This window comes from Schistocerca nitens, chromosome 9, assembly GCF_023898315.1.
Source record: "Schistocerca nitens isolate TAMUIC-IGC-003100 chromosome 9, iqSchNite1.1, whole genome shotgun sequence".
Lineage (NCBI taxonomy): Eukaryota > Metazoa > Arthropoda > Insecta > Orthoptera > Acrididae > Schistocerca > Schistocerca nitens.
This window is the reverse complement of record NC_064622.1, coordinates 274519311-274532945: the sequence shown is the minus strand read 5'-3', so window position 1 is coordinate 274532945 and position 13635 is coordinate 274519311. Positions and strand designations below refer to the sequence as shown.

Sequence of the window (13635 nt, the reverse complement as noted above, 5' to 3'; positions counted from 1 at the left end):
AAATATTGATACTATGTTCAAAACATAGGTGTTTTGTGCACCAAGAACATACAAGCAAAGACGACATATGACAGCCCTGCGAATCACAGACGTTTTTAGATGTCCGTAGACAAAACTAGGCTGGTTTTTGGGAATGAATCAGGCCTAGTATCAGTATATTTTGAGGTGTGCCACGCATATTTAATCAAATTCTGAAACCGTGGGGAGGAAAATTGATAATGTACTACTGATTGCAGCTTGAGAATATTGTCACGGTGATAAGACAGGAAATTGCAGTGATCTGCTCACAATAATTTTCTCTGTTAGTTTTCTGTAAAATGCCTTCTGCTGATGGAAAAATTCTCTGTCTAAAGGTTGAATTACGTTTGTCGTGCCGGGTGGAATCTGAAGTATCTCTACTTCTTTGTCAGTGTGGGCTCGAAATACAGCTTTTAATGAATCAGACCTTTTATGACCTGGCCACGAATCTATAAGGAGATTTGTTCCCGCAGAACGGAAGAAAAGCATGACGCATGGAAAAGTGTAACGCTTTCATTTCCCATTTTTCCAGACTTTGATGCGTCTACCACAAAACTGTTTGCGTAGAACATTGTTCTTTTGACACATGGTCCAAAATGTCCAGTTGGTTCTTGATGACACACATATAATTTAGGCAGCAATGAACCATCCAGACTAATTATGGGCATTATAGTGTATGAATGAGTGAGTGCAGTCGTGGACTGCGCAATCGCCTCAACATGTTTTTCCCCTTTGAATGACACTGTTCTTTTCGCACGCATTTCGTTTTGAAAACCTGACTGATCTGCATTGTACACGTACGATTCACTTAAACTAGCAATCTTATTTTTTGCATTCATAAGAAAAGCTTCTATCATTTCGATTTGTGTCACTACATTTTCCGACCTGTTTCTCGATACAAATTTTGTTATTTTTCTTGCCACAATTTTATGTGATCTTTTGAAGCGACTAATCCAACTTTGGGAAGCTGTAAATTCTTTAGCGCCTATTGCGTTGGCAATCTCTAACGCCTAATCACGCAAAGTTGTATCGCTGACACTAAATGACTGTTGTCTGGCATCAGAAAATAGCTCAAAAAGTCGTGCATTTATCTCCGTCGCAATTTCCAGTCGACTCTTACATCATCCAGTGACTTCCTTTTTCCATCTATACAATTCACGTTCAGAACGGACAAAGCGATACTTATTTTGAACAGTACTGACACGTAGGCGTTTCTTACCACTTTCGTTCAACCAATACGTCACCACCTTTTCTTTGTCTGATAAGGTAATTGTAGTTGCTGGTGTTACTTTCGGAGATAATTGATGATGGTACGTGACACTATCACTCGAAGAGTCTTCATGAGTGCAACTTTCGTCGGTGTCTTCACCGTCTGTAGATTCACAGTCTGCAATATCGAGTGTTTCAGTTGTTTCTAGCCACATGTCTGCGCCATTTACATGCTCATCTAGAAGTTTAACAACCATGTCGCACAACACATAGTCTTCATGCGTGTTTTCTGTTGATTGCTTCATTTGGCGTCTGTGGTATATCTCCATGGCAAGCAGCAAAACATTTACAGGGTTCGCCATCACCTGTGAGGGGAGACTGAATGTTCACCATTAAGTGGCTTGTGGAGTATAGATGAACATGTACAGAACATCTTTCACATCTCTAACCAGTTTCAGGACGGTATGTTTCGAAATACGTACCAGAAATTAAAAGGACGTGCATGCCACAGAAACGAATATTCGTTTCCCCTTTCCACCAAAACCATGCAGCGATATTCCTTTTTAGTGAACGCTGTGATAAGACGACTGCACTTCCCGACCATGCGGACAATGCTCGCAACTCGCCATTTCCAGGGGTGGCCAGCCGTCACTGCAACCGCCAAGCAGGAAACACAGCCATGTTCGTGATTTTTTTAAAAAAAAAGCAATACATGTTTCGGCATGACAAGTCTGACCATTCCCTTGTACGGCAAGGAACACAGAAGAGCTTTGAAGTTTGGAAAATAAAAAAAAAAGAGGCATTTGCAAAGTTAGCTGTGAGGGTGTGTTCTAAGTGATGTCTGGTTAGCTCAGTTGACAACAAGAATGCCTGTGAAAACTATAGTTCCAGGTTTGAGTACCAGTCTTACACATCATTTTAATCTGCCAAGAAGTTTCAAAAAGTGCACACTTCGTTTGAGAGTGAACAATACATTCTGGAAATTTACTCACGTTTGTCTTTCCACATACATCATTTCATTAGGCTCTACCATTGCCTGTGTAATTAGTTGTCAAACATTCCAGTGAATTCCTGTCACTGCTATATGCAAATGCAACATACTTCCATCACTCTACACTCTATGGTTATTATAAGACATATTACCATGTCTTTACCACCCTAAACCATTCTGAAACAACTGGTGTGTACTACAGAAAGTAACAATGAATAATCTGCACAATTACATGTACAGAACATGCACAATGATTATAATTAAAATTCCAGTTTCTAAATACTGTAAACAAAAGGACCGTTGTACAAAATGGCATCAAATTTGAACGAAATATTATCAAAGAGGAAAACGTGATGGAATATATATGCACAAACATTTTCCATCTAGATGACATTGTAAGCATCTTAATGTAAATGAATTCAGTTACAAATGATGGTTTTACATAACATAAAATAATAATACATATATATACTGGATGTTAAGTTTTGTTTCTAAAGGTATATGGAATCACTGTTTTGTCATTTACTGCTATACCAGTGATTTTATGCTAGGGATTGCAATAAGAAAGTTGAAGTCTTATTCTCGTTCAGATTAAATATTATGAAACATATTTGTCTTAGTGACAGCGAAAGAAAAAGAGTTACTCATCAAATGAGAATAAATAAAAAAAATCTATAGAATGGAAAAGGATGCTGATACAAGTTTTGACATTTTAAGTTCAATATTAGACATAACAAAATCAGTATGAAGGTGCAGACTCTGGGGCAGTGGAACTAAGAAGTCGTAAGAGCATCTGAATAATAATAATACTAAAATCAAACAATGGAAAATAATAATAAGAGGCAGAAATTTCAATTGAAGCTATTGCAATCTATTTTTAAATGGGCTGGGAAAACACCAAGGCAATGTGTCTCCACAAAATAATGTAATGGGTGCAAAAAAGAAACAATGCCTCAATTGATGCAGCAATGATGAGACTTGAACCCACTTTAAGTATTGGAGGGAGGTGTACAACAACAACAACAACAACAACAACAACAACGCCTCATATGCCGGGGTTGGAGTCCTGGCAAAGAACGTACAACAGTTACACATAGTAGCTGAAGAAGAGAACTAGGTCTGTTGCAAAAACAGAATAAAAACTGATCCAAAAATCCAGAAACATATTATCAATCATCACAAAGAAAAAAGTTTTTAGAGGAGGACATTATTCCGAACTGGATTTCTGAAAAATCTTTAGAACAGCCAGTGTGGAATAATGACTTCGTTTTATAAATTTGTATCAACTGAGGACCCAGCAGTATCTAAGTTAATAAACAATGAGAAAAACTTAGATATCACAACTACAAGGTGTGTTAAAAAAAATTAACTTTTGCTGTATCAGATTTATTGCTTATTGTACAACATTTTAAGCACTGTTCCCTTCAAAATAGTCCCCTCTAATGGCAATACACCATTCCCTTTATTTCTTCCAGTTTTGGAACACCTCCTGGAACACATTTTGTGGGACAAAATGCAGGTTTCTCGTCACATTGTCCTATATCTCCTCTATGGCTTGGAAATGATATCCTTTCAATGCGTTTCAGTTTGGGAAACAGGAAAAAGTCTACTGAGGCTAGATCTGGAGAATACAGTGGATGGAGCACAACGAGAATGTGGTGTTTTGCTACATAGCTGCAGACAAGCAGTGATGTGTGAGCTGGTGCATTGTTATGATGCAACATCCAACTCTCATTATCCCACAATTCAGGCCTCTTCCTGTACACAGCATCCCTCATGCGCACTAGGATTCCCTGGTAGACTTCCTTGTTTACCATCTGACAACATGGCACAAATTCATGATGGATAATGCCTTTGTAAAAAAACAACCAACATCACCTTGATCTTTGACCAACTTATGCATGCTTTTTTTGGATGAGGTGACCCTTCACCCGCCCGCTGCAATGACTGCCGTCGCAGCATTTTACCAGCACACTCACGTCTCATCACCTATTATGATGTTCTTAAGAAAGTTTTCATTGTCATTAACAGCGGCAAGCAGTTCCTTGCACATTTCAACACGGGTCTGTTTCTGATCTACAGTCATCAAACACAGTACAAATTTTGCACTGGCACGACACATATCAAGTTTTCACTCAAAATTTGATGGCACGATCCTACGCTGATGCCCACTCCTCAACAACTTCCCTAACAGTTAAATGATGATTTCTGTGAATCACAACACAAATGCTACCTACATGGCCATCATCTGTTGATATGTAAGGATGTCCAGACTTGGAATCATCACAGACTGACATTCAGCCCTGTTGAAAACGTTTAAAGAACTCGTAGCAGTGCGCGCTACTCATACAGTCCTCCCCATATGCTTGGCTAAAGTTTGTAGCAGAATCACTCACACTCACACGCACACACACACACACACACACACACACACACACACACACACACACACAAACAAACAAACAAATGCAGTAGTTTATAAGATAGAAATGAAAATTGCATAAAATCACCACAGAATGTAGGTAGGTACAAACTTGTTGACCAGGTCCTGTAATTTCTGGATGGGTTCTGGTTCACCATCTTTCCCACATGCTAAAACTTCCTTGCTGTCATAAACTCTGATGACGCGATCAGCAGTGTTCACCAGGAAACAGCTGTTGGCAAAAATTAATTATATCTATGAAAAACATTTAATAAACTATACAAAAAAGCCTTCAAAATAAACAGGTGGGCAACACAGTTAGCAACAAACACATAAGGAAAATACTTGCTACAGAGAAATATGGCAAATATTGTACATATAACAAATGGTTTAAATAATCTGAGTCAAACTAAAATTCCTGTACCTTACAACAATCACAAAATCAAATTATTCTGTAATTTTTTCCACACCCACCACCTAACAGGAAGCACATTAACAAATTCTATTGTTACACAAAAAAGTGTAACAGAAGCCAATAATGAAATTTGGGCAACACGTATTTACTTTCGAAGGCAACTGCAGAAGAATCAGAGTCTTATAGCTAACTTTCCTCCCAAAATCTGTTTTTCAACCTTTTCAGCAACACCTAGAAAACCTTGTTTCAGTCCCACTACAGGTATATCCTATCTTTTACCAGAGCTTGAACTACTTACCATCATGCCAAAAGCTGAGGACCAACCTACCCACAATCCTTCCCACCCCTCCCAAAAGCAGTAATACACTGCCCATCCCCTCTATGAAATAATCCTATTTTCCATCTTTCTACACAACTACTCCCAACCCTTTGCTACATTGACCATACCTCTATAAAAGACTGAGGCACAAGACCTGTGCAATACACCCACACAGCACACCCCATTCCAATCCCATCATAGGCTTACTCTATCATATCAGACACAGGGCTATCTGTGAAAGTAATCACATTATATACCAGCACAGCTGTAGCTTGTGCACAGTCTTTTATACAGGTAGAACCAAACCCAGCCCCCACCCGAATTAATGGCTAACATCAAACTGTGATCACGAGCAGAGCTGACAACCTAATGGCAGAGCACACACCTGCACACAGCATTAACTATAACAGCTGCTCTACAATCTGTCACCTAGATCATTCCTTGGAGTACCAGCTTTTGTGTATACTGTAAATTAGAACTATCATTGCAACACATTGTTTGGTCCCACTCCTCCAGGTCTCGATATCCACTAACCAATATTCCACACTCATCTTCACCCATTCTACACTCACAGCCCCCCCTCTCTGCAGCCTCCCTACCTCTGTTCTCTCTCTTGTTTCATGACAACTCCTGTTCATTGCAGAACGACTGTAACTTGAGTTAATTATGAAGGGGGGGATATAATTCACTGATATAAATGGAATAGCAGATAATATTGTTTATTTCGGGCGATGAATTACCAAATTAATATAATGCTGATCAGCAAGTGAGCTGTACGGACATTTTAATGCATAAGTACTTAAAATCTCCATAAGGGTAAATAATGGAAGTCCCTGTTTTCTTCACAAAACTGGCATCATAAAATTAGAGAGAGATGTAACCCTTGAAACAAAACTTGTTGAAAAAGAGCTGGCATCGTAAAAATGAACCATGCTTCCTACATCCAAGATAACTTCTTACTAGAAGCTTTTCTCTCTCAAGGAAACTCACTGTATTTGAGTGCAAAACACGACAAGGTATCTTGCATCAAGCAGACATTAAAGTGCGGCAGTGAAACGGATGATTTGGGAACCCTGTGAATATAATGCTACATTAGGAATTGAATACAGAAGTGGTGCCGTCTGAACAATAAGCATTTTCCATTGACTGCTGAAATTTATTCCGGAAATTCAACTTAAATATAACAGGTATAGTTGTTCCACCTAAAGTGCTCATCTTGAGCAGTAGCCTTACAACTTAGGCTATCCAAATACATTCCCCAGACCAAATAAAACTTCCACATGTCACACACCTATCTATTTATTCTCATAGATTTGCCACTGACCCTGATACTGATATCCATTCAAAATGGCACTATGGACCGGTAAAAAACATGCTACTGCTTAAAGGCGTATTACAAAAATGATAGCCCCCATATCACTAATGTCACCAAGCTTCAGTAGGATACTTGAACACATATTCAACATTATGAATTACCTCAAAACTGTTTATTGACAAATGGTCAGTATGGAGTCAGAAAAAATCATTATTGTCAAACACAACTGGCACTTTATTCTCATGAAGACATGAGTGCTATTGACAGGAGATGTCAAACTGATTCCATAGTTTTACAGTGCCAGAAGGCTTCCGAAACCATTCCTCACAAGTGTCTTCTAATCAAACTGTGTGCCTATGGAGTATTGCCTCAGTGGTGTGTGGATTCATGATTTCCAGTCAGAAAAGTCACAGTTCATATTAAAAGATGGAAAGTCATTGAGTAGAACAGAAGTAATATCTGGCATTCCTCAAGGAAGTGTTATAGATCCTCTGCTGTCCCTGCTCTACATAAACGACATAGAAGTCGGTCTGAGCAGCCCTTTCAGATTGTTTACAGATGATGCAGTCGTTTGCCATCTTCTAAAGCCATCAGATGATCAAAACCAATTGGAAAATGATTTAGACAAGATATCTACATGGTGCAAAAAGTGGCAGTTAACTCTAAATAATGAAAAGTGTGAAGTCATCCACGTGATTACTAAAAGAAAACCACTAAATTTCAGTTACACAATAAATCCCACAAATTGGCTGTAAATTCAACTTAATACTTAGGGATTACAAGCATGAATAACTTAAATTGGAATTACCACATACATAATGTGGGTAAAGCGAAACAAAGACTGTGATTTATTGGCAAAACGCTTATAAAGTGCAACAGGTCTGTTAAAGAGACTGTTAACACCACACTTGTCTGACCTCTTCTGGCATACTGCAGTGCGGTGTGGGATCCACATCAGATGGGACTGATGGAGGACACTGAAAAACTTCAAAGAATGGCAGCTCATTATGTATTATCATGAAATATGCCATGGACACAATACACGAGTGATGAGGCAATCATCAAAACAAAGGCTTTTTTGTTGTGGCAAGATCTTCTTGTGAAATTTCAATAATCAAGTTTCTCCTTTGAGTGGGAAAATATTATGTTGGCACCTACCTACATATGGAGAAATGATCATCATGACAAAATAAATCAGAGTACGCACAAAAAGATTTAAGGCCACACTTTCCCAAGCTCTGTTTAAGAGAGAAACAGTACAGAAATAGTTTCTACATCTACATCTACATTTATACTCCGCAAGCCACCCAACGGTGTGCGGCGGAGGGCACTTTACGTGCCACTGTCATTACCTCCCTTTCCTGTTCCAGTCACGTATGGTTCGCGGGAAGAACGACTGTCTGAAAGCCTCCGTGCGCGCTCTAATCTCTCTAATTTTACATTCGTGATCTCCTCGGGAGGTATAAGTAGGGGGAAGCAATATATTCGATACCTCATCCAGAAACGCACCCTCTCGAAACCTGGCGAGCAAGCTACACCGCGATGCAGAGCGCCTCTCTTGCAGAGTCTGCCACTTGAGTTTGTTAAACATCTCCGTAACGCTATCATGATTACCAAATAACCCTGTGATGAAACGCGCCACTCTTCTTTGGATCTTCTCTATTTCCTCCGTCAACCCGATCTGGTACGGATCCCACACTGATGAGCAATACTCAAGTATAGGTCGAACGAGTGTTTTGTAAGCCACCTCCTTTGTTGACGGACTACATTTTCTAAGGACTCTCCCAATGAATCTCAACCTGGTACCCGCCTTACCAACAATTAATTTTATATGATCATTCCACTTCAAATCGTTCCGCACGCATACTCCCAGTTATTTTACAGAAGTAACTGCTACCAGTGTTTGTTCCGCTATCATATAATCATACAATAAAGGATCCTTCTTTCTATGTATTCACAATACATTACATTTGTCTATGTTAAGGGTCAGTTGCCACTCCCTGCACCAAGTGCCTATCCGCTGCAGATCTTCCTGCATTTCGCTACAATTTTCTAATGCTGCAACTTCTCTGTATACTACAGCATCATCCACGAAAAGCCGCATGGGACTTCCGACACTATCTACTAGGTCATTTATATATATTGTGAAAAGCAACGGTCCCATAACACTCCCCTGTGGCACGCCAGAGGTTACTTTAACGTCTGTAGACGTCTCTCCATTGATAACAACATGCTGTGTTCTGTTTGCTAAAAACTCTTCAATCCAGCCACACAGCTGGTCTGATATTCCGTAGGCTCTTACTTTCTTTATCAGGCGACAGTGCGGAACTGTATCGAACGCCTTCCGGAAGTCAAGAAAAATAGCATCTACCTGGGAGCCCGTATCTAATATTTTCTGGGTCTCATGAACAAATAAAGCGAGTTGGGTCTCACACGATCGCTGTTTCTGGAATCCATGTTGATTCCTACATAGTAGATTCTGGGTTTCCAAAAACGACATGATACTCGAGCAAAAAACATGTTCTAAAATTCTACAAAAGATCGACGTCAGAGATTTAGGTCTATAGTTTTGTGCATCTGCTCGACGACCCTTCTTGAAGACTGGGACTACCTGTGCTCTTTTCGAATCATTTGGAACCTTCCGTTCCTCTAGAGACTTGCGGTACACAGCCGTTAGAAGGGGGGCAAGTTCTTTCGCATACTCTGTGTAGAATCGAATTGGTATCCCGTCAGGTCCAGCGGACTTTCCTCTGTTGAGTGATTCCAGTTGCTTTTATATTCCTTGGACACTTATTTCGATGTCAGCCATTTTTTCATTTGTGCGAGGATTTAGAGAAGGAACTGCAGTGCGGTCTTCCTCTGTGAAACAGCTTTGGAAAAAGGTGTTTAGTATTTCAGCTTTATGCGTGTCATCCTCTGTTTCAATGCCATCATCATCCCGGAGTGTCTGGATATGCTGTTTCGAGCCACTTACTGATTTAACGCAAGACCAGAACTTCCTAGGATTTTCTGTCAAGTCTGTACATAGAATTTTACTTTCGAATTCACTGAACGCTTCTCGCATAGCCCTCCTTACGCTAACTTTGACATCGCTTAGCTTCTGTTTGTCTGAGAGGTTTTGGCTGCGTTTAAACTTGGAGTGAAGCTCTCTTTGCTTTCGCAGTAGCTTCCCAACTTTGTTGTTGTACCACGGTGGGTTTTTCCTGTCCCTCACAGTTTTACTCGGCATGTACCTGTCTAAAACGCATTTTACGATTGCCTTGAACTTTTTCCATAAACACTCAACATTGTCAGTGTTGGAACAGAAATTTTCATTTTGATCTGTTAGGTAGTCTGAAATCTGCCTTCTATTACTCTTGCTAAACAGATAAACCTTCCTCCCTTTTTTTATATTCCTACTAACTTCCATATTCAGGGATGCTGCAACGGCCTTATGATCACTTATTCCATGTTCTGTACATACAGAGTCGAAAAGTTCGGGTCTGTTTGTTATCAGTAGGTCCAAGATGTTATCTCCACGAGTCGGTTCTCTGTTTAATTGCTCGAGGTAATTTTCGGATAGTGCACTCAGTTTGAAGGTGGTTTGATGAACCCATTGCTAGGTATTTAATTGTGAATTGCAGAGTAATCATGTAGACATAAATGGCTGTGCAGCATGCATTTCGGGCTCATTACAATATTGCTAGTCAAGCCCCAGTCCTGCCAGCAGATGGTATCAAAGTGTGGGTACAGAACTATCAGGAAATGGGTGATACAGTGTGGCAGATGGGTGGAAGTGCAAAACACTTGTGCACATCAGAGGATGTTGCAAGAGTGGAAGAAACCCTCAGCTGAAGTCCAAGTGGTTCTGCACACAAGCATGCACTGCAGCTTGATATATCGGATCACAGTGTAAGGCTAACATTGCACAAGAAACTGCAACACCAACCAAACAAAATTCAGCCGAACCTATGTGACAATCTGATCATGAATGATGAGGTCCATTTTTTTGTGTCATGCTTTGTTAATAAGCAAAATTTTAGATGCTGGTCACATGAAAAACCTGAAATGCTTCTTGAAACACAGCTTCCCAGTCAGAAAATGGTAGTGTGGTGCGACATATAATTTTTTATACTTATACAGCCTTACTTTTTGAAGACTATTACGGAAATGCTATTACTGTATATACATATGATATGTCCACATGTTGAACCATTTCCTCATGTGACAGCTGCCTGACCTTCTTGCAACTGCTAACACATTCATCCAACAAGACGGAGCCACATGCCATAGCTTGTGGCATTCAATTAATGCACTACAGAACATCTTTCCTGGTCATCTTGTCTTCAAGAACTGGGACAATTTCATGGCCTCCAAGATCCCCTGACCTTTCAGTGTTTGATTTATTCCTTTGGAGTCATTTGAAATATCAGATCATCTGGTGTGACCCTCTATACACCATGTAGGAAATGAAGACTCAAATTCGGTAGGAAGTTAATTGAATTCCAGTGCCAACCCTGCAAGATGTGACGTATAAAGACTTGAAATGTGTGTGAAGGACACCTATGTGATGTCATTTTCAAATGATAAGTATTTTAAATTGTAAGCATTGTAAATTCATCTTATATTTCTTTTATATATCTGTGAATAAATTTATATCATTTGCAGAGCTTTCAAAATAATCTGTTTCACTGCTGCATCTGTCATATTATTCTTCCTCTTTATCTCTGCCTCCATAATGAGCAACACTGAACTTTAAAACAAGCAGTTCCTTAACCTCTATTAATTTCCACAAACAAAAACCAGTTCTGCCATATTCCTCCACACAATTAAGAAATCTGCACATTTTATTTCAATCAAGTCTCAAACAATCAATGTCAATGCAGAGGCAACAGTCCTCCACAAATGCCACGCAACAACTCACACAATAACTATAAAAACAAATATGTCAAGCTTTATGAAAACAAGATGAAAAAGGATGCAATAGTGGGGAGTTGGAGAGGAGATGGAAAAAGGGGGGAGGGTAGGAAGGAGAGGGAGGAGGGGGAGGGGGAGAAAGGGAGGGAAGGAGGGGGGAGGGGGAGAAAGGGAGGGAAGGAGGGGGGAGGGGGAGAAAGGGAGGGGGGAGGGGGAGAAAGGGAGGGAAGGAGGGAGGGAGGGAGGGGCGGGCGGGAGAGAGAGAGAGGGGAAAAATTGTTACTTACTCTCCACGTCGAGCAAATTCAATACTTTTAACAGCAGTTGCACTGGTCGTACCCTGAGTGACTTTGAATGAAGCTTTGAGTTCCAGTCCTGGTGTTGAAAGAACCAGGACCTTTCCGCGTGCGTTGCCGGTATAGACATGTTGACCACGACGATCAAAAGATGCCACTATATTTAAGTCAGACTGTAATAAAAACAAAATAACTATATTTTTAAAATCTGTATGTATTAGGAGTTCTCTAGAGACATCAATATTGTACTACTGCAAATCTTGACATGTTAAAACCCATAAATTGTAGGATCCACAATCTTCATCACATTCAGCTTTACAGCCATCAACAGATCTTGTAAGGCAGCAAAACAGACAATGCTTAGTTATTAAAGGTTATCTGTTCAAATAAAATAAAATGTGAGAAAGAGTGTGAATTCCACTTTTTATAAAGATGCCAAGCTCACTGGTTTCCTCCACAGGTCGAAGCAACTTCATTTCATGTTAAAACTACAAGTACAAAACTGGAGGGGGATATTACATTATATTTAAAAACGATCCCTCACTCACAGTAGGATAACAACTTTAAACACATTTACCAAAATTCTGTAAAGAAATTATCTTGAAATTGTCTTGAGACGCTAACTACAATTCCAATGTAGCATATAAATTTGACTTAACACAGGCAACCAATAGAACACACATTGTAACAGAAATAAAATAGTTCTGTGTCAACTACACAGTAACTATTTTACAGAGCATGAAATGTAAGAATGTCACTTGTAACCAAGCTGTGCATTTATTTATCAATTCTTCTTATTTTTTTTTATTTATTACATTCTGGTACAGTATATCCAGCTCCACTGTGAAGTCAACTGAGTGTTGGCTACCATGATGAACGTATGCCAATGTGAGCATTCTCAAACGTAAGTTTAATATTGTGGTCAAAATTGAATATTGTGCGAGGACAAAATAATCACAAATAAAAACTGTGATAACTGTACTAGGAAAGTTGACTTTGTAATAATTAACAATTGCTGTTTATAAGGATTGGTAGGTGAAGGCCAATGTAAAACTCGATTTAATGTCAGTTCCTTGCAACAACATATCATGTAATGATAGGCAGCTGAAGAAAGTGTTCTGCCAGCATCAGACACCTGTCACAGGCAAAATATTATATGACTGCAAAATTGTGAAACATCCAACTTACTATTCAAATTTGGCCTTGAGCAGTTATAACAAATTCATATACTAAAATGCAGGACAAGCTCATACAAACAGAGAACAAAAGAAAGAATGATTAATGTAATAATGATTTATAAGGAACTGTTTTCTGATAGGCCAGAATAAGTCTGTATGTGAGAATGACCAATGTTGGTCAGGGCATTTCTCACTTCCTGATACAAAATAACTGCAATTATCACCTATTAAATTACCTAAAAAATTATTCTGATTGCTTTAAATCAAAATATGCCAGAACATCATTGCCATCAGTCCTAAAAGTTTTGAGACTGGATTAATAAAATATAGAGCAAAGTTAAGAGGTTGACTTTAATGCTTCAGGTGTCGTACATAGTCTCCCCCATATGAGTACAACATACAGAACATTCATACAGCCTTGTGAAACTGTCAGAATGTCCTTCCTTGGGGTGCTGTTCAACACACTTCATCAAATTCACACCTCCTTCAATCCTGATGAATCATCAGAGACCAATTCTGCACTTTGTGAATTTGTGGTAGCTTTATACTGATAACACCAACTCACATCACCCGTGA

General features: G+C 39.4%; 1 protein-coding gene across 1 annotated transcript in view; it reads right to left on the bottom strand.

Annotated features, from left to right (window-relative positions):
* LOC126203176 (retinoblastoma-binding protein 5 homolog) overlaps window positions 1–13635 on the bottom strand; it is a 77651-nt gene that overhangs the window by 28598 nt on the left and 35418 nt on the right. Inside the window, exons 6-7 of the mRNA XM_049937417.1 lie at window positions 11873–12054; window positions 4753–4872 (exon numbers count right to left, since the gene is read on the bottom strand). Coding sequence (XP_049793374.1) covers window positions 4753–4872; window positions 11873–12054 — 302 coding nt within the window. The remainder of the gene's footprint in view (window positions 1–4752; window positions 4873–11872; window positions 12055–13635) is intronic.